At 38.9% G+C, this 16,742-nt stretch overlaps 1 protein-coding gene across 2 annotated transcripts in view; it reads right to left on the bottom strand.

Moving 5' to 3' along the window:
* Positions 1-283: 283 nt before the first annotated feature.
* Positions 284-16,742, bottom strand: part of ccdc50a (coiled-coil domain containing 50a) — a 17,799-nt gene continuing 1,340 nt past the window's right edge. The window contains exons 2-11 of one of the 2 annotated variants that reach the window (XM_079244643.1): positions 14,977-15,039; positions 12,255-12,384; positions 9,541-9,631; positions 8,933-9,035; positions 4,420-4,571; positions 3,659-3,703; positions 2,910-3,053; positions 2,703-2,785; positions 2,502-2,611; positions 284-403 (exon numbers count right to left, since the gene is read on the bottom strand). In XM_079244643.1, the coding sequence (XP_079100769.1) occupies positions 384-403; positions 2,502-2,611; positions 2,703-2,785; positions 2,910-3,053; positions 3,659-3,703; positions 4,420-4,571; positions 8,933-9,035; positions 9,541-9,631; positions 12,255-12,384; positions 14,977-15,039 (941 nt within the window). In that variant the 3' untranslated portion in view covers positions 284-383. Of the gene's footprint in view, positions 404-2,501; positions 2,612-2,702; positions 2,786-2,909; positions 3,054-3,658; positions 3,704-4,419; positions 4,572-5,369; positions 5,905-8,932; positions 9,036-9,540; positions 9,632-12,254; positions 12,385-14,976; positions 15,040-16,742 lie in introns of those variants that run through there. The other variant, XM_079244644.1, reaches the window with a different exon arrangement.

The raw sequence follows: 16,742 nt of genomic DNA, 5'->3' as shown, positions 1-16,742 counted from the left end.
CCAATGACCACAGCAGATGAGGAGCTGCTTTTCTACTTCGACAGCTATGAATCAAGGGCGTTTATTTCACAAGGCTGCTCATTTGGCTTGTCATCAGTTAAAAGAAATATTTGGGATTTACAAGTTTTTAAATAGGGAAAAAAAAAAAGTGTTGTCCCAGCACTCATAGACCCACTTCCTCAACTTGGGGCCAACTTAAAAAAAAAAAAAAAAAAAATCTTCAACTCATTAGATTGTCCCAAGGCTTTTGGTCAACAGAGTGTGAATGGATAAAAAAACAAGGGTAACAAATAAATATTTAAAGAGAAACAAAAAGAAGAGATTTAAAAAAAAATAAATAAAAAAAAAGGACTGACAGCAACATGTTCTCTTAAGTTCTGGAGTCACCGCTTGTGATAGGCACCTAGAGAAGAAGAGAGATAAAAAAAAAAAGATCCATCAGCAAATGAAGTGATCACATTCATTAACTTCATCATTAAGATCAGAAAACTATCTTACATCTGCCTGATTTCTGCTCCTCACAACAACTTCTCCTTTTTATACAGGAAAGAAGTATTTATGCTCATTACTTCTTGTGTGCAACTAGTATTTTCTCAGGAAATGACTTCCACTGACTCAGAAACTGATTACGGATGTTACTTTAAACACAAGAAGGCCGGGTAAAGAAACAAACTATACTTTAAAAAAAAAAAAAGAAACATGAAGCAGCCAACAGATCAGTTATAATGAGAAAAAAAAACGGATGTAATGCCAGTAGTTTATATCAAAACTAAGAAATTAATCTTCTGTATCTTGTTTCTTGTTTGAAGTTGGGGAAAACCTACATAGGCCTTGTCCAGACACAAGTGTTGAAATTAATTAAATGAAATTTTAATATTTGGGATGTTTGCAATACATTACTTGAAAAGAGCATCAGAATCATCTCTCTGTGGTCAAACTGCAGAACTAAGTATATGAGCATAAAACATTCAGTTATACGACTTCTATAATTATGGTGAGAAGCAGAAGGTTAGCCAGGCTACTGGCTCTATCCCTTAAACAAGTTGCAGACAATAGAGCTGTAAAATTATAACTTCTAAATGAGTTATGTCGCCCGGTGGATTTTTTTTTTTTTTTTTTTAACCAAAGTATTTCTATGTTTATGAAATCCATCTTGAGTTTGAGTTTTTCCTGTAATCAGGCCTGATTTTTTTTGCCTTGACAAATATGAAAAATTAGTGAATTAATCAGCTAAAGCTGTAAGATATTCCTACCTAACCAAACAATTTAACACAGACAGTTGTCATCTTAAGAGGTTGTCTGGTGGCACAGCTGTGGAATTTGCCAGAAGAAAAGGAAATTCATTACCAACGTTACTTACTGGTGTATGCTCAATCACCTGCTAATTACTGGCAGCAGGACAAAAGGAGGTGGTGCAGCAGGGTGCATGCAGGGTTTAAAAAATGAACTCATGGGGGAATATAGATATCTGGGTGTTTATCACAATAGCAAAATACTCTAATCTATGACAGGGTGGTGCCCTTCAGAGTCTGTAGAAACACCAAGTATCACATGAAGGGTAGAGGCGGGAAATCGAATTAAAAAAAAAAAAAAAAAAAAATTTTTTATATTATATATATATATATATATATATATATATATATATATATATATATCAAATATTGTGATTTTTTTGCTTCAAAATTTTAAAGTAAGATTTTTCTGTTTAAAAAAAAATCTATTTTTTTTTTCCAAATATATTTCAAATAAATATAAAACAATTCATTATAAAGTTTTTGTCTTTTTTTTTTATTGATCTTTTTACTTGTCTTCTTGGGCATTATGGTAGTAGAATGATGGACTGACCACTGTGTTGTTTTTTTCTGATGGGAAGTTTTGTACATTTTGTTTGTTTTTAGTTTACAAAAATCAGTAATATTGAAGAATTGTGAGAATCCAAAAAAAAAAAAAAAAAAACCTGAATCGAATCGGGACAAAAGGATATCGTCACAGCCCTAATGAGGGACCTGCACATTTCAGCACATTACGGTTCTTTGGACTCATAAGCAGGAGTGAAGATGATATCAAACTAAAATCCATCATTTAAACATTTTTCATCCATTACATGACTCACCCGCAAATGTCTGCACTGACAACGTAAATAGTAGTGATACGACAACAGCAGCGCATGACGGCTGTTACTGCACTCATAGTTTTTCATGTTTATGCTTTTCCTCTATTTACTTCTTAATTTCAAGATGGTAAAAATGTGTGATTTTTTGTATTCTTTTAAATTTGACCTGGAATTTCTCAAGAGGAACTCCGCATTTAGTTTGCATACTATTGTATAATTCATACTAAATGTGTGTACTATACCTTGGAAATGGATGCTGCTTTCCCCACTTTAGAATAAATAAAAGTTTTATCTAATGATATACAATACAAGCACACACTGCTGTGGTCCACATAGGGGCCGTTATTTGTTAATATTTTAGCAAAAAATTGAGTGTACACTAAAGTACCTTTGTAAGCAGCCTCGGGTCTTGCAGGAGGGCGAGAGGCAACAGGGTGGTCCGAGTAGCCATACCCAGAGTTCACATTCTCATAGTCATGTGTATGAGGCTGAGGTGGCCTGAGACAAACGAGAGCCGAAACATGAATGGTATGGTAGAGTGTGTTTTCTGACTGACTGGAAGTACTTGGTCCTTAGTTTGGTCTTGTACCTGGCAGGCTTGTTGTGGTATTTCTGCCTCTGGTAGTCATGCTCCTCTCGTGTTCTGGGTCGCACAGCTTCCTCCAAATTTGGCTGGAAACAAACAGGAATTATGGTTGTTGTGCTCCAGCTGAAACAGACTTTTAGACAAAATAAAGGAACGACAAAAATAATTCACCACTAAGCTTAAAAAATAAGCACGGTTATGGAAGATTACCCTGGAGTCGCCCTCTTGCCGCCTTTTTTCCATTGCCATCCTCTCCATTGCCAACCTCTCCCTCTCTCGTTCCTTCTCTTTCTCCCGTTCTCGAATCTTCTTGTACTCCTTCCTTTCTTGTTCCATCAAGAGTCTGGCAATTTCCTACCACAGTTAATAAAAAAAATTCCCACATCCAGCTGAATTTTTATTTTTAGGTTCACCTCATATGATGAATTTCATACTTAAACATATCAGTAATATATTTCTACTTTTCCACTGCATTAACTTTGTCTGCTTGGCTGAGATTAAAAAGAAAAAAGAAAAAAAAAAAAAAGGATTAATTACACGCTCCTGAACTGTCTGAGTACCCCCATTTGCAAAACAGTGCATCTCAGAGACACCCGTACCATTCCTGTGTCACCCTCAGCCTCTTACTGCCACTTCCTGCACTGGAGGTGTTGTACAGTTTCTTTTATCACTTCCTTGTACATCTTTAGCCTGGTTAATATAAAGTTTTAGGAAATTTGTATTGAGGAGGAAATGCAAACCACACATTTTTGAAAATTTTGCTCAGGTAAATATACCCTGGGCATGATGGGGGATAACCCCTTTTTAATAACACCACTTCCACAACTGGGCCATGTATCCTGGTTTAGACATATAGTCTCAGAGTTAGAGGTCAAAGCAAACTTCAAAAGGCTAAACACAGGAAATAACATGTAAGAAGAGGACAGACAGCATAAAAGTTTCTCGACTTCCCCCCTCACCTCATCTTGTGCCACTTGAGCAGCACGAACATGCATCTTGCTCGCCTGAAACAAAAAAAGTCAAAGTTTTATTTTTTTCCCCCCCGTCACTGTGTCAAAGTTATTCAATAAGAAGTTACAGATTTATTTCAAACTATCAAAGCTTACATAGTCCAACATAGAAAAACTACATTTATTCATGAGCACTATAGTAAAAACAGGCTTCATACAGAAACAACTGGCTCATCCAAACTGTTCTTTTGTTCCTGATAAAAAAAACTTTTGCTTTGTCAGCCATAAAACCCCAAACAGAACTGATGTATAAAAGTTTTTTATACATCAGTTCTGTTCATACATCAGTTCAGTTCCCGCCCTCCCTACTGCAGGATGTAGGTTTTAATGAGGGGTTAATGCATCTCCAAATAAGGCCATTCTTCACTTCCACACAACTGGAATTTAAGTCATGTTGCGGCTTCAAACGGAGCCTCACTTCCCCAGGGATGAAACTTTTTCTTTACAACTGACCAGTTGAGTGCAAGGCCTTAGTGGAGGTCCGTTACCCTTTTATACACATTTGTGACCTAAACCACCTTTTTCCAGAGTATCTGACTTGCTAAATTCAGCTTATTCACACACTCGCATTAGAGTCAATATTCAGCTCTTATGTAGTTTTCAGTAATCCAAAGTTTAAATGCTTTGACTTTAGTTTTAAAACTAACAATGTTGCACCGACAGGAGCACAAATGTACAAAGCTTAATGTGTTTAAAGTTTCCTCGTCCACCTTGATTTCCTCCTCTTGCATTTTCCTCGCGACCTCCATGTCTTTCAGCTCCTGCTCGCGAAGATCAAGCTTTATCAACCCCTTGGTGGCCTCGCTCAGTCCAAGTTCAGTTTCTGCTACAACTGCCCCACTGACTTTGTGCACAATACGACCTGCAGGTGCAAACACCCATTAATACAAGAGTATATTAAATGAAATACAGTTATTATTAACACATTATTGCAATTCACAGAAATAAAACACAACAGGAAATTTCTCTTCATTGTCAAAAGAATTGTTTTAAATTAGGATAATTACCAAGACATATGGTTTTCCTCTTTTAACCACTCGACAGGTGAAAGCCAAAATATATACTAATGATTTATATTATGCATTAAAAAGTCAGAAAAAACAGGACAGATTAAGAGATTACATTGATCATGAAAATACTGATAAATTAACCCCATGTCTGCCACAGCAGCACAGTCCTTAGAAGTCGTGAGAAGCAGATGGCACCTTAAAGGGCTGCAGCGCATCTCCACCAGTAGTCATTTGACTTATTTGATTGGACCCAGTTACCAGCTAAACTTCAAGAACCACAATGTATCTGACTATGTTGCTTCTGGTTTGATAATATAACAAATACAACAGCTTGGCAGCCTTGAAACCCTTTAAAAGTGCCAAAACATTTTGGATTACAGTTCATGGAGCTACATTTGAAAAGGAAACCACAGCACACATCAGTTTCAGCACGGCTACAGCTCAGCAAATGATTAGAGAAAGAGCGAAGCCCACCGCACAACAGCAAGGTATCAAAACCGGTTGTCAAAAATCCGATGCTATAAAATGAGAGGAATCAGGGTCATTAGCTGCTGGAAAATTAGATCAACCCACCACCAGGAATTTACTACTACGGACAGCACACCACACATACACCCCGGCAGAGAGCAGAGGGGTGCTCAGGGTGGTACCTGTCTCTTTGTCGGGATGACTATGACTGCGCTCCCTTGCGGGACCCTCCCCCTGCTGGGGGTCCCAGAACTCCCTGTGTCCTTCATCGCTCCTGTACTCGTGAAACACCTCGTTTGGGTTGGAGTGGGCACGCTGCCGCCTTCCAGCCCTCTTCTCACCATAATCCTCTTCCATCTCCCGGGAGGCTTTGCTTTCCCTCGGCCAATCCCTGCCGTGTCTTGGCTCCAAAATGTCTTCTTCAAATCCCGCCTCCCTGCTCCTTACTCGTTTGTCCTGATCTTTTTGTCTCCGTCTGTCTTTATCTTCATATCTGTCCCCACTGTGTCCTCTGTATCTTGGCACCCTGAGATCCTGTTCCCTGCCTCTGCTTTGGTCTTTTGGTCTCATTTGCCTCTCCCACTCTCTGTCCTTGTCTCTGTCATGCCTATGCCTTTCTCTGTCCCAGACCTTGTCTCTTTCTCTAGTACTTTGTGGTGGAGGTGGTCTTGCTGGTCTCTCTTTTCTTCTTACCACCCTGTCTGTGTCTCTCCCCCCTTGGTCTCTGGCTCTGTCATTATATGCAGGCTCATACTCTGGATATCTGTCCCCATGCCTGTCTCTGGACAGGTGCTCTGGATATGGCTCTGCATGCCTACTATGCCTTCCTTCTGCCACCAAGTTGTGCTCAGGATATCGGGAGCGGCCGTGGGGTGTCACAGAATCTACTTTTGGGTACCTGCTTCTTTTGGGTTCGGTCAAATAATAATCTGGAGAATGATCGCGCTGTGAGCGCATTGGAGGGTATCGGCCAGGGGAACACGATTTGTGCCGGCCACGTTTGTCCACGTCGAGGAGTCTTCCAGCTGAGCCAGACAGAGTGGAGGAAACGATGATGGTAGATGAGAGCATGGAAATGTGAAAAACAATACAGACAAGAAGATTTAAGCCAAGGTGGTTAGTAGGTACAGCTCAACACAGCACCTGGAGGAGATACATGATCCAAGGAAATATCACATGATATGGAAACAAAAGTATTGCTATTAGTAGAACCAAACTGTCCAGAAATGTGTGAAAATGGCAAAAAAAAAAAAAAAAAAAAAAAAAGTTTAGAAAGAGGAAGGAAGTATATCAAGGCTAAAAAAAAGAATGGTAATATTTCTTCTTTTTGATGTGAGACACAAAACAGCCAGAATGTGTCGCAGTACCTTCTGCTAACACTGTGTGCTGTTTAATAAACAGCATGAAATCAATGGGACTTAAAATGTGTGGAAAGAAAAAAAACAAACTACAGCATAAATATAAAAATAAAAATACCACTGACAGTATTTAAACCTGACACAAAACACCATCTCTGTGAAAACCAATTAAATAAGGCATCGTCTTGCACTAAAGTCTGAATGAAAACACATGAGAGGAAATCTACATTCAGGAAGCACAAAGCCCACAAAGCACAAAGCACACAACCCTTTGGTTCGAGTACCGTAATTTCCAGGCTATAAGATGCTACTTTTTTGGGATACTGTGATCTATAGCTAGTGGATTTTACTGGCTAACAAGTTACTCTGGGCTTCATGCACACACCCTCATCATGGACAACACACAAAGAAATGCAAATGATACATTATTCAAGAGCTGCTGAATGCTCGCTTAAGGCGTGGCTCATATTCAAGTACGCTTTATAGCCTGGAATATTACGGTAAGCACTAAAGAAATCTTGTTATCCAACAAGTTGCTCAAAATGCATTTATTTTAAATTAATAAACAAATATGCAGAGTGATGACAGCAGGCTCAGCTCAACTGCTTAGTACCCGCTCAGACTGACTGCGCTACACAGAGAATTAGCTCTCTTTTCCTCATTTTAACATGTGCTCGTCCCTCTCCTTCTCATTTCCATCAGTGCATGTGTCATATGAAGACTACCACTGTGCCACCATGCTGGTTTAGACAAAAAGTCAGTAGTCCCTTATTTCCTGTGAGGAACATCCAATATGGTGCTTGGTTGGAAACAAACATCTCGGACGTGTGGTTTTGTTACTGTTTATGTTTGGTTCTGTCTCAGAACAGCAACTAAAACCTCAAATTCCTCCATGGACGAATAGGTATGACTTATAAACACCACAGTGGGGATCCCTTGACATGCAGAAAATATTATTAGTCTTTGCCTCACAGTATGAAATGCAGAGTAAACACATGAACCAAATCTTTGTTTTGTCTCGAGTACTTTTATGTATATCCACTTGCAGTTACAAACTCTACAGAGATATTAAACGTGAGTGGTTATGTAACTTACAGGGTTGCACAACAAACAGTGGAGCTGCTATGGGCACAAATAGTCTGGTGAGAGAACAGAGGAGCAGCTTGTTTCACGTGAATTACTCATCCTGAGCACCTTCAACACGGAGCTAAAGCAACAACAGGTTGCACAGCAAACTGATCCAGCAGGTCAGGCAGAGAGAGCTGCAGACCTCTGCAGCCCATAAAACAACAAATAGACCAACATCTGTATCCAAACAAAGCCGTACGCACTTCAAACATGACCCTGAAACCAATCAAGCTTCAGTTTCTGTGTCACCAATAAGTAAGAATTCTTTACATTTGTATAATTAACTAGTGGAAAATACCGTAGATTCCTTCCTGCTTGTTTTCTGGGAATGAGTTTTTTTTTTTCTTGCTGTCTGGTCCTGCGTAATAGAAGAATCATGCCATGTTACATTCAGCAAGCTGAGACGGCTGTAGAGGAAACAAAAACAACAACCGGAGTTCCCTCTGACACTTAAAGTAAAACTTGTGGTTGAGAAATATGCAAGACCGCGCTCAGACCTTGACATGCTCAATAGGAAAGACCAACTAAACCACAATCTGTAAATCACCTACAGTAGACCTGCATTTCGCAGCATGACTATGATTCAGGACCCAATATAAACTTATCCTGAAAGGAGGAAACACTTTGCGAGACACTGAAAGAGGACTAAAGTGAGCCAATGTTTCTGTTGCAGTGGAAACCAGATAAACAGCCTACAGAGGGGTGACTCATGCAGTGTGTGAGGGTGATATCTGAGTGAAAGGAAGCAGATTGAAACATTTATCACAAGGATGCTTGTAAAAATGCCAAAAATGTTGAACAAACATGTCAGCTCAAGCATTTGTTGTGGATGATTACGTAGGATAAGAGGTGTAAACTTAAAACCATTAACAGAAAACTGATTTAATATTAGAGTCTTAAATCTTGTACCAAAGCGCCGACAGGATGCATCTGGAGCACTGTTGAACCCAGCAGCTGCTTTTGAACTGAAGCAAAATGGGTAGTTATTTGTCAGCTGGAACACGCAAGCCAGCCTTCAGGGTTTACTATGTGATTAAAAATGTATCCCCAAATCTTTGCCTCGAGCCAGTGACACTCTGCAGCTCTGTGGCTCTTCAAAAGCACACGCTACGTTACTCAAGTTGGGGAGAAAAAAAATTTCCACTGAACGAAAAAGTCGCCATTCACCCACGTTTGTCCACATAAGCTGCATCAACAAGTGCTTCATGTGGCCAGACAGGAAATGTCACACCAGCTTGAGTCAGTGTTGCTCCTCTCACCTGACTGATCCTCAAAGTATTCCTCGTCATGGTTTGATTCCAGCCGCTTCTGTCTCCTCTTCTCATCTTTCATCTCCTTTTCTTGCAGTTTACGGGCGATGGCCTGAAAACAAATAAAGCCATTGAAACATAAATATGGCCAATCGCTAAAAAATATTGCCTTCAATTTTATATACATTGAGTGATGAGGTGCATCATCCCTTACTGTGTTTGATAAAAAAAAAAAAAAAGCAGCATGGAAGTGTTGCACATCTCTATGACACAATTACAAATTCAGCAGCATAAGATACAGAGATTTATTTATAAAACAAACAGATGATGGGGAAAACCGTTTATCCATGCTGATGTGTGGAGAAATTGAATGCCAGAGTTCTTTCCTTTAACAACATAACGCTGATGTAGCAAAATAATGTTACAAATCCCTTTTAGTATGAAGGGCAACAAACAATAAGCAGGAGTTTAATAAGAAAATAAGGGCCAAGTTCACTATTGTCAAAACAAGAACAGAAATGAATGAACTCCAGGAACGGTCCAATCACTGCAGACGTCAAGCCAGTGATGAGGAGTTGCAGCAGACTTATGTACAGACAGAAATACATCTTCCTTACCGCGTCCTTTTCTTCCTGCTGTCGTTGCTGCTCCGCCTGTCGGACCAGTTGTTCCTGAATCTCCTGAGCAATCTCATTATCTTGCCGCTCACTGGAATTCCCACAGATTCATGTGCATTCAAAGAGGGGAATAAACAAAAAAAATATTCAAAACATTGTCAAAGTCACTTTTTTCCGCAGTATAATGCTCAAGTTTTCATTTCATTCTTTTAATCCATGTTATCTCATTTTAAGTCTCTTTGTGAAGCAATTTCAGCTTCAGTTGCCATTTTTCTGTTAGCTTTATGGATCATATTGACTTCATTAAGTTACAAAGAGACTTAAGCAGGACTCCGTTGTGAATCCCAGCCAATGCCTCTTTATGTAAATGACAATAAAAAACATGTTAAGTGTTCATGTTATATAAAGGATTTCAGCTTTGAAATCATCCAGCATGCAGTAACAGAAAGCAGGCAAGCTTCTGGAAGGAGCTTCTTATGATGTTGATCTGAGCAGCTTGCCTTTGCTCAGTTGTCTCCTAGCAGTATGATTGTGACGACAACACCATCTGCTTGAAGGCCTTCAGTGCAAAGTCTCAGTGTGCACACAAAGGTGTGTGAGATTCCTTACTGACAGCAGCAGAAAAGATGTCGACCCTGATATGCACCTGGAACTGACCTGAACCTAACCAGTTCCTGCTGCTGGCGAAAGCAGACCAACTGCAGCACATAAGTATCAGTAGCAGGGAAGAAGCGCTGCTCTATTCCACGTGTGCATGTTCCAGCTTCTGAGAGTGGGTGTATATGAGGTGGCACTGTCACATGGAGGCTGAAAAGAAGCCCTGGCCTCCATCCAAGGTCTGTCCATATTTGAAAATGAACACGAAACTGAAATCTTACAGAGTAAGCACTGTTGATAAGAAAACAACATATCAGAAAGAAGCTTAGAAGCGATCTTTTGTAAGCTTTTTTGACAGACTAAAATCTGGAGTGAAAGAAAAGACACAGAAAATTGTTCACTGTTTAAACCTGCTGTCAGTTTCTGTATCAAGCCATTGTGGTTAGCATGTCTGAATGCTGCCCTGATTGCAGACAATTTTGCACAAATTGTCTGGATCTAAGCATAACCTATTAAGGAACCATACTTTTATCTAATAGCTTAACCTTGCATGCATCTCATCTGATATCACTAAAACTTATAAATCTGAATTTAATCAGTTACAAAAAATGTTTGACTAAAGTTCTAATAAATCAATGATTTGTTTCACAAGAAAAAAAGTTGTTGACTAATAAAAATGTTCCATGCAATGCATCACTTCTGGTCTGCATAGCTTACTTCTGGTATCCTGCCAGTAAATGAGAAGCACGCGTGTTTGTTTAAAGGCAACAGGAAGTGATGGACTCAAGAGTAAGGAGAAAAGGAAAGAGTAAAGAAAATTTGGAAGAAAGCCAGGGAAAATGTCAAAAAAAGTGCCAAGTGAGGCATCATCTCAGACTCAAACCAAATGAAAAGAATGTACAGTTCATTCACTGCAGGACCAAATTTGCTTTCCACAATGGCACAACTTCCATGTTGCAGCATGCCAGCAGAAAGCACCTGGCACTGCAGGTACGAGTGGCAGACTAACTGGGGTACATGATGGAGAGCTTACAGCTAGAGACCAAAAGAGAGCGGGCAGCTATGTTAAGGATCAAATAGTTGCTATTGGTTGCCGGAAACCATAAAGGGTGTCAGATTTTTTTCTTTTTATTGTCATTGCTTAAAGTCAAACCTGTCCAGGGTGTACCTGCCTCTCGCCCAGTGTTTGCTGGGATCGACTCCAGCTTCCCGCAACCCTGAATTGGGCTAACAGGATAAGAAAATGGGTGGATGGATTGTTTAGTCTATGGTGCAAATGTAGCTGCAAATGGAGTTAGATGCAACAGACTTTACTTCAGTACAACTAAAACTCCAATGAAGTTAGGACTTGTGAAAACTAAATAAGTACACAATACAGTGATCTGAAAATATGTCTTAGCCCATATTCAGCTGAATACACTACAAAAACAAAATATTGAATGCTAAAACAATTTTATTGATTTTTTTTTTCAATTTTCACTTATTTTGAATTTAATGCCTGAAACACATCCCAAAAAAAGCTGAGACAGGGACTTTCTTTATCACCTTTCCTTTCAACCACAGTCAATGGGCGTTTGGGAGCCGAGGACACTAATTGTTGAAGCTTTTTAGGTGGAATTCTGTCCATTCTTGCTGATGGTACAGCTGCTCTTTCATCCAAAGTAGGTAAAGAGATGTTAGGTTACTTCTAAAGTCAGGTGCATCATGTGAGGAATCAATGTCTCACTAAGTAATGTAACACATGAAAAGAGTTAGTTACTCTGAAGGCTCACCTGGCTGGGAAACCATTGATCTGATGTAAATATAAAAGTTTTAGAGTAATTATACTAGATCGACCAGATGCCTTCAAAACAACTTCTGGCATTGAACAGGTTCATATCTCAGTAAATAGCTTAACAAAAAAAAAAAAAGAAGGAAATGCACACAGTTTTGCTCTTTCATACCTGCTGAAACCACTTTATATCATAACCCAGTAAATGCTGTCAGTAATTGTAGTTCAATGTTTTCACCAGTTGATCATGATGCCCTGTCTGTTCATTGGTTGCCCTTTCTTTTCTTTGATTTTAATGCCCATTTCACCTTGGTGTGTGTGTTTGTGTTGTTGTTGATGCACTCACATGTCACCATGTTGTTTCTGGTTCTGGATCTTGGCCCTCTCATCCTCCTCTTCTTGCAGCTTCTTGGCAACCAGCAGGTCCTTCTGCACCAGACGGCTCTTATGGACGTTGGAAGCCAAGTGGCTTTCAACTGCAGAAACAAACATACATGCAGTGCTCTTGAAACTGTGTACACCAGCAGGTTGGACGGCACTATTGCCGTGGAATTACACAAATAAAGAGCAGGATTGTAGTTGGAAGCTTATTTACAGAACTTTTTTTTTTTTTTTTTTTTTTTAAATGTTGTCCACTTTGTGGAGCAGCGATGCTGTAAAGATGGTCTGCAGATGACAAGATAAACGTTGAGGATGCAGCCGTTTCACTCTTGTGTAATGAACACAGCAAGCTCTTAGTCTATGAGAAATGAAGGTTGCAGTTGAGGCGTCATTCCAAGGTTGCGTGTTGGCACGTCGTGGCCGTAACAGATAATAAATCCCGCTTGCTGACGCACTTCCAGCACTTCAATGTACGGGCAGCATCACTCATTCACTCAGCTCCGTTTCATCCAGCTATTGATCCGTTCCCAGCTTTCGTGTGAAAGTATCAAATTAGGTTTTGGCAATTTAACGTGAGAAGGTCCATAAAGTCTCTGCTCCTGACTGGTGGGATTGAAAAAGGAAACTGAGTCACAGCTGTGTCAACTTGATAAAAAAAAGTCAAGGGGTTAACATTGATTTTCTTTATTTACTTTTTCTTTTGGGATCAGGTTACCATCAACTATTTGAGCTCATGACATCTCAAGGAAAATATCTGAGCACAAAAATTATGTCCCAAGATGAGACTTTTTAAAAAAAATCATCATTTTAATGCTTAAAAAGGGAGAGAGCTCTCTCATTTCCTCATTCCACAAAGTCACAAATAACAAGGTCTTCAGTCATTCACAGAGGTGAGATAACCCCCATCTCGCCATGTGAACGTCAGAAACATCGGTGGAGAGCTGAACACTTGCAAAAAAGCATTCAGTTGGAGATTATAACGTCCCTCCAGCCGCAGTTCGCACGCCGCATTAATGAAAAGTCAGACTTTAAGCAAATAAACTAGGATTTGAATCAGAAGGGTTGGTGTGAATGAGATTTCAAATAATATAAATGTAGAAAATGTGAGTTCAACACAAACTATGTAACATCAAATGTTGGATCATCAATAAATAAATAAACTGAACTAATGATGATCGGCTTCATACACATATTTTTTAAACCTTGATGAATAGTGTTTACTGTTTAGAGCCCCTACGTCTTTCCAAAGTTATGTCCTTATGCATAGTTTGGATCTAGATTTTCTTTGTGGTATGCTCTGCTTTTTGATGAGGCACTAGAGGCGTGAGGAGACACAGCAAGGAGCCAATTTGGGGCTTGAGTTTGAGTCCACAGGTCAAAAAGTTTAGTAATATAAAAAGGACAGACCAAGCAACACCAGTGACTGCTGCCAATATGCAGGAAAGTTATGATTAGGTGATTTCTGACAGTTTTTGGCAGTTTGTTGCATAGTTAACATTTTCATGGCCATCTCAAGAGGTGTATTTATGGAAACAGAAAAACAGACTAGTGCTCAGGCTTATGAAATATCATCTATTGGTTTCCACTGTATCCACCCTGAAAAAGTTCAAATCTGAACACCAAACCATTTTTAGGATAATCTTATACATGTTGCCTTTTGACATTGGTTCCGACTATTTCTTTGTGAATTAGGGCATAATAAGAATATGTGGAAATAATAGTCATTAATGTTGTCGGCATCTGTAAACGATGAAAGGAGGGCTTTGTTCCGTCTTGGTCTATATTTATCAATACCTCTTGGCAGAAAATGTCCTTTAACACAGCAGGAAGCTGCTGACCATGCAGCAACATGAAGCTCTTGGTAAAACGAAAAACATTTTTAAAGCAATAAATCACAAGACTTACTCTAATTCCATTAGTGTAAAATTCCAAAGCAGAGGAACAATCCTTTGGTAACCACTTCCTTTTCAATCATGTGAAAAATATGCAGCAAATTACTAAAACATGACATTACATGAAAGCAGTACCAGCTGATGTAATTGGGCATTAAAGGACAAACACATAGTCAACTAAAAACAAGTCTAAAACACACACACACACACACACACACACACACACACACACACACACACACACACACACACACAAGTGACAACAGTGTTAAATGTGTTGCAATGGCCACTATTTCAGCCATCTGCATTACAGCTGCAGCACACAAACATTAATATGATCCAGATAAACCACATGCTCTCATACAGTCCTGTCCGTTAATTGTGCAGCTGAAGCAGAGTTTTTATGTGTTTAATGAGGCCACAGTCTGCATTTTACCCTGCTACACTTCTCATACTCTCCAGAAAGGTTAACATAGGGGTGTGTAGCCTCAAGACATATTTTCACTGTCACAGCAAAGAAAAACGCCTTTCAATGCAGGTTCTTTTGCAAAATAAGCTACAAGTGACCTTAGTTTGCAGTGGGGCTGCTTGATAGATAACAGCAGTGTTAGGGAGAAAATCTGTCTGAATGAATTCATCAAAAAAACTGAGCATAATCTTTCAAAAGACCCGACAAAAGCAACCACATTTTTCTCTCAATCAACCTTTGAACTGAGACAGAAAAAGTTACCTAAACATGAGAACATGGGAGATTAACAGGTGGGAATAAAGCTAGGCCAGTTTGTCTTTTCTTACTTTCTTGTTCCTGGAGGTTGTAGGCCAGGGAGTGGTCCTCAAGCACAGCGAAGTCTCGACACACTGAAAGATGAAAAAGATGAAAAATGGGGGTTTAAAAAAAAAAAAAAAAAAAAAAAAAAAAAAAAAAGCCTGGCTGCATTGAAACAATGCTGTGAAAAACACTGATGTTAACTGAAGAATACAGCATATAGGGCCATATATATGTTTATATATAACATAAATTAAGTCATAAAAACATGTTGAATCTTGTCAGAATAAATCTAAAGATGTGTTTGTTAACCTGATAGAAGACTTAGCCATCTGGAAAGCAGTTTGGTTATTTTTGTCAAAAACTACATGATGTGAAACTATAAGAGCAACGTTTCTGCCCTCAGACCAAATAACCCTCAATAAATATATGCAAATAAGCAGCTGCTGTCGTTTACTTAAAATATTTACAAGTCAAGACCTACAAAGTGAGATGCAGCTGTGTGACTGACAAGCTGCTGGTTTAAAACCCGAAACTGTCAGACAAAAGGGATAAATATTAGTAGAATCAACTTCTGTGCATCACCAAAGAACAAATAGACATGGAAAATGTTTTTATATGTGTGTAATCACAGGTTGTGTACAAATCTCACTTCCAGAAGTTGGAAAATTTTTTAAACTGACAGAAAATCTAAATCTGTAATTTAAACTAAATATTTAAACACACAAGGAAAAAAAAACCCACACAAATGTAGGATTTTTTTTTTTTTTTTTTTGTTTGATTAGAAGCATTGGCAGAGCTGATACATGGCTTCCCTGCATTGTACAAGGGTAGCATCAAAGTACAAATGATTTTTTTTCCAATGTTGCTATACTGATCCTGGTGGCATTTCCCCATGCATTGGTGTCTGATGGCTGAAATATCATCCTCCTCGACAGAGGCTTCTTTATTTTTCCTCAATACTGTTCACTGCACATGTTGGACTTCTTTGCATTTTTGGAACTGATTAACAATTTAGAGTTTAGCACAAAGTGATGAAATGTTTTTTAATTCAATAAGTCTCTGGCAAAAGCTACTTTTATACTCATTCTTGTTTAATGGAATCTTACTGAAATGTCATTTCCACAAACTTCTTTGTCTTTTATTTGGTCTTCCCAAATTTTTAAATGTGTTTCTGCATCAAAAAATCTATTGGTTATATTTCCCCTAAAGAACCAACACAATCACCACACAGTAGTCTGATGTGTACGGAAATGGCAAAAACATCTTTTTCCATTTGAATATCTGGAACTAATTTTCAAATGTAGTCAACATCTAGCAGATCAAAGGGGAAATTTAGGACCCTTCTCACAATCAGATAATTATGAATGCAGCCTTAAATGATGCGCCAACATGTATGAAGTACGACCAACTAGTCAGTATTAGTATTTTTTTTGTTAGTTTCACAGCCGTATTTTCTGCTTATTATACATTGCCTATGCACATGGAAACCTTAAAGCAATACATTATCTCGTATTCTGAGCTCTCAGAGATTACACACACAATTAGTTTTCTCTCACAGATTACTGTGCATACTCATGCACAAAAATAAATAACTGTAGCTTACAGCAACTACGCTGCATGTCAGTAAAAAATTAGAGGGAAGACTGAGGAAATTGGTTGTGTTATAACTACAGACAGACTGGTAAGAGGCTCAGATTGGCAGGCTGTAGCAGATGACAGATGACTGGCTGAATAGAGATAAACATGCTAAAAAGAAGAGGCCGTGACCCCCACAAAGCCTTAAACTGGCTCT

Source organism: Telmatherina bonti, assembly GCF_933228915.1.
Source record: "Telmatherina bonti genome assembly, chromosome: 8".
NCBI classification, from domain to species: domain Eukaryota; kingdom Metazoa; phylum Chordata; class Actinopteri; order Atheriniformes; family Telmatherinidae; genus Telmatherina; species Telmatherina bonti.
Note: the sequence above shows the minus strand (reverse complement) of the source record. Positions and strands in the feature narration are given on the sequence as shown.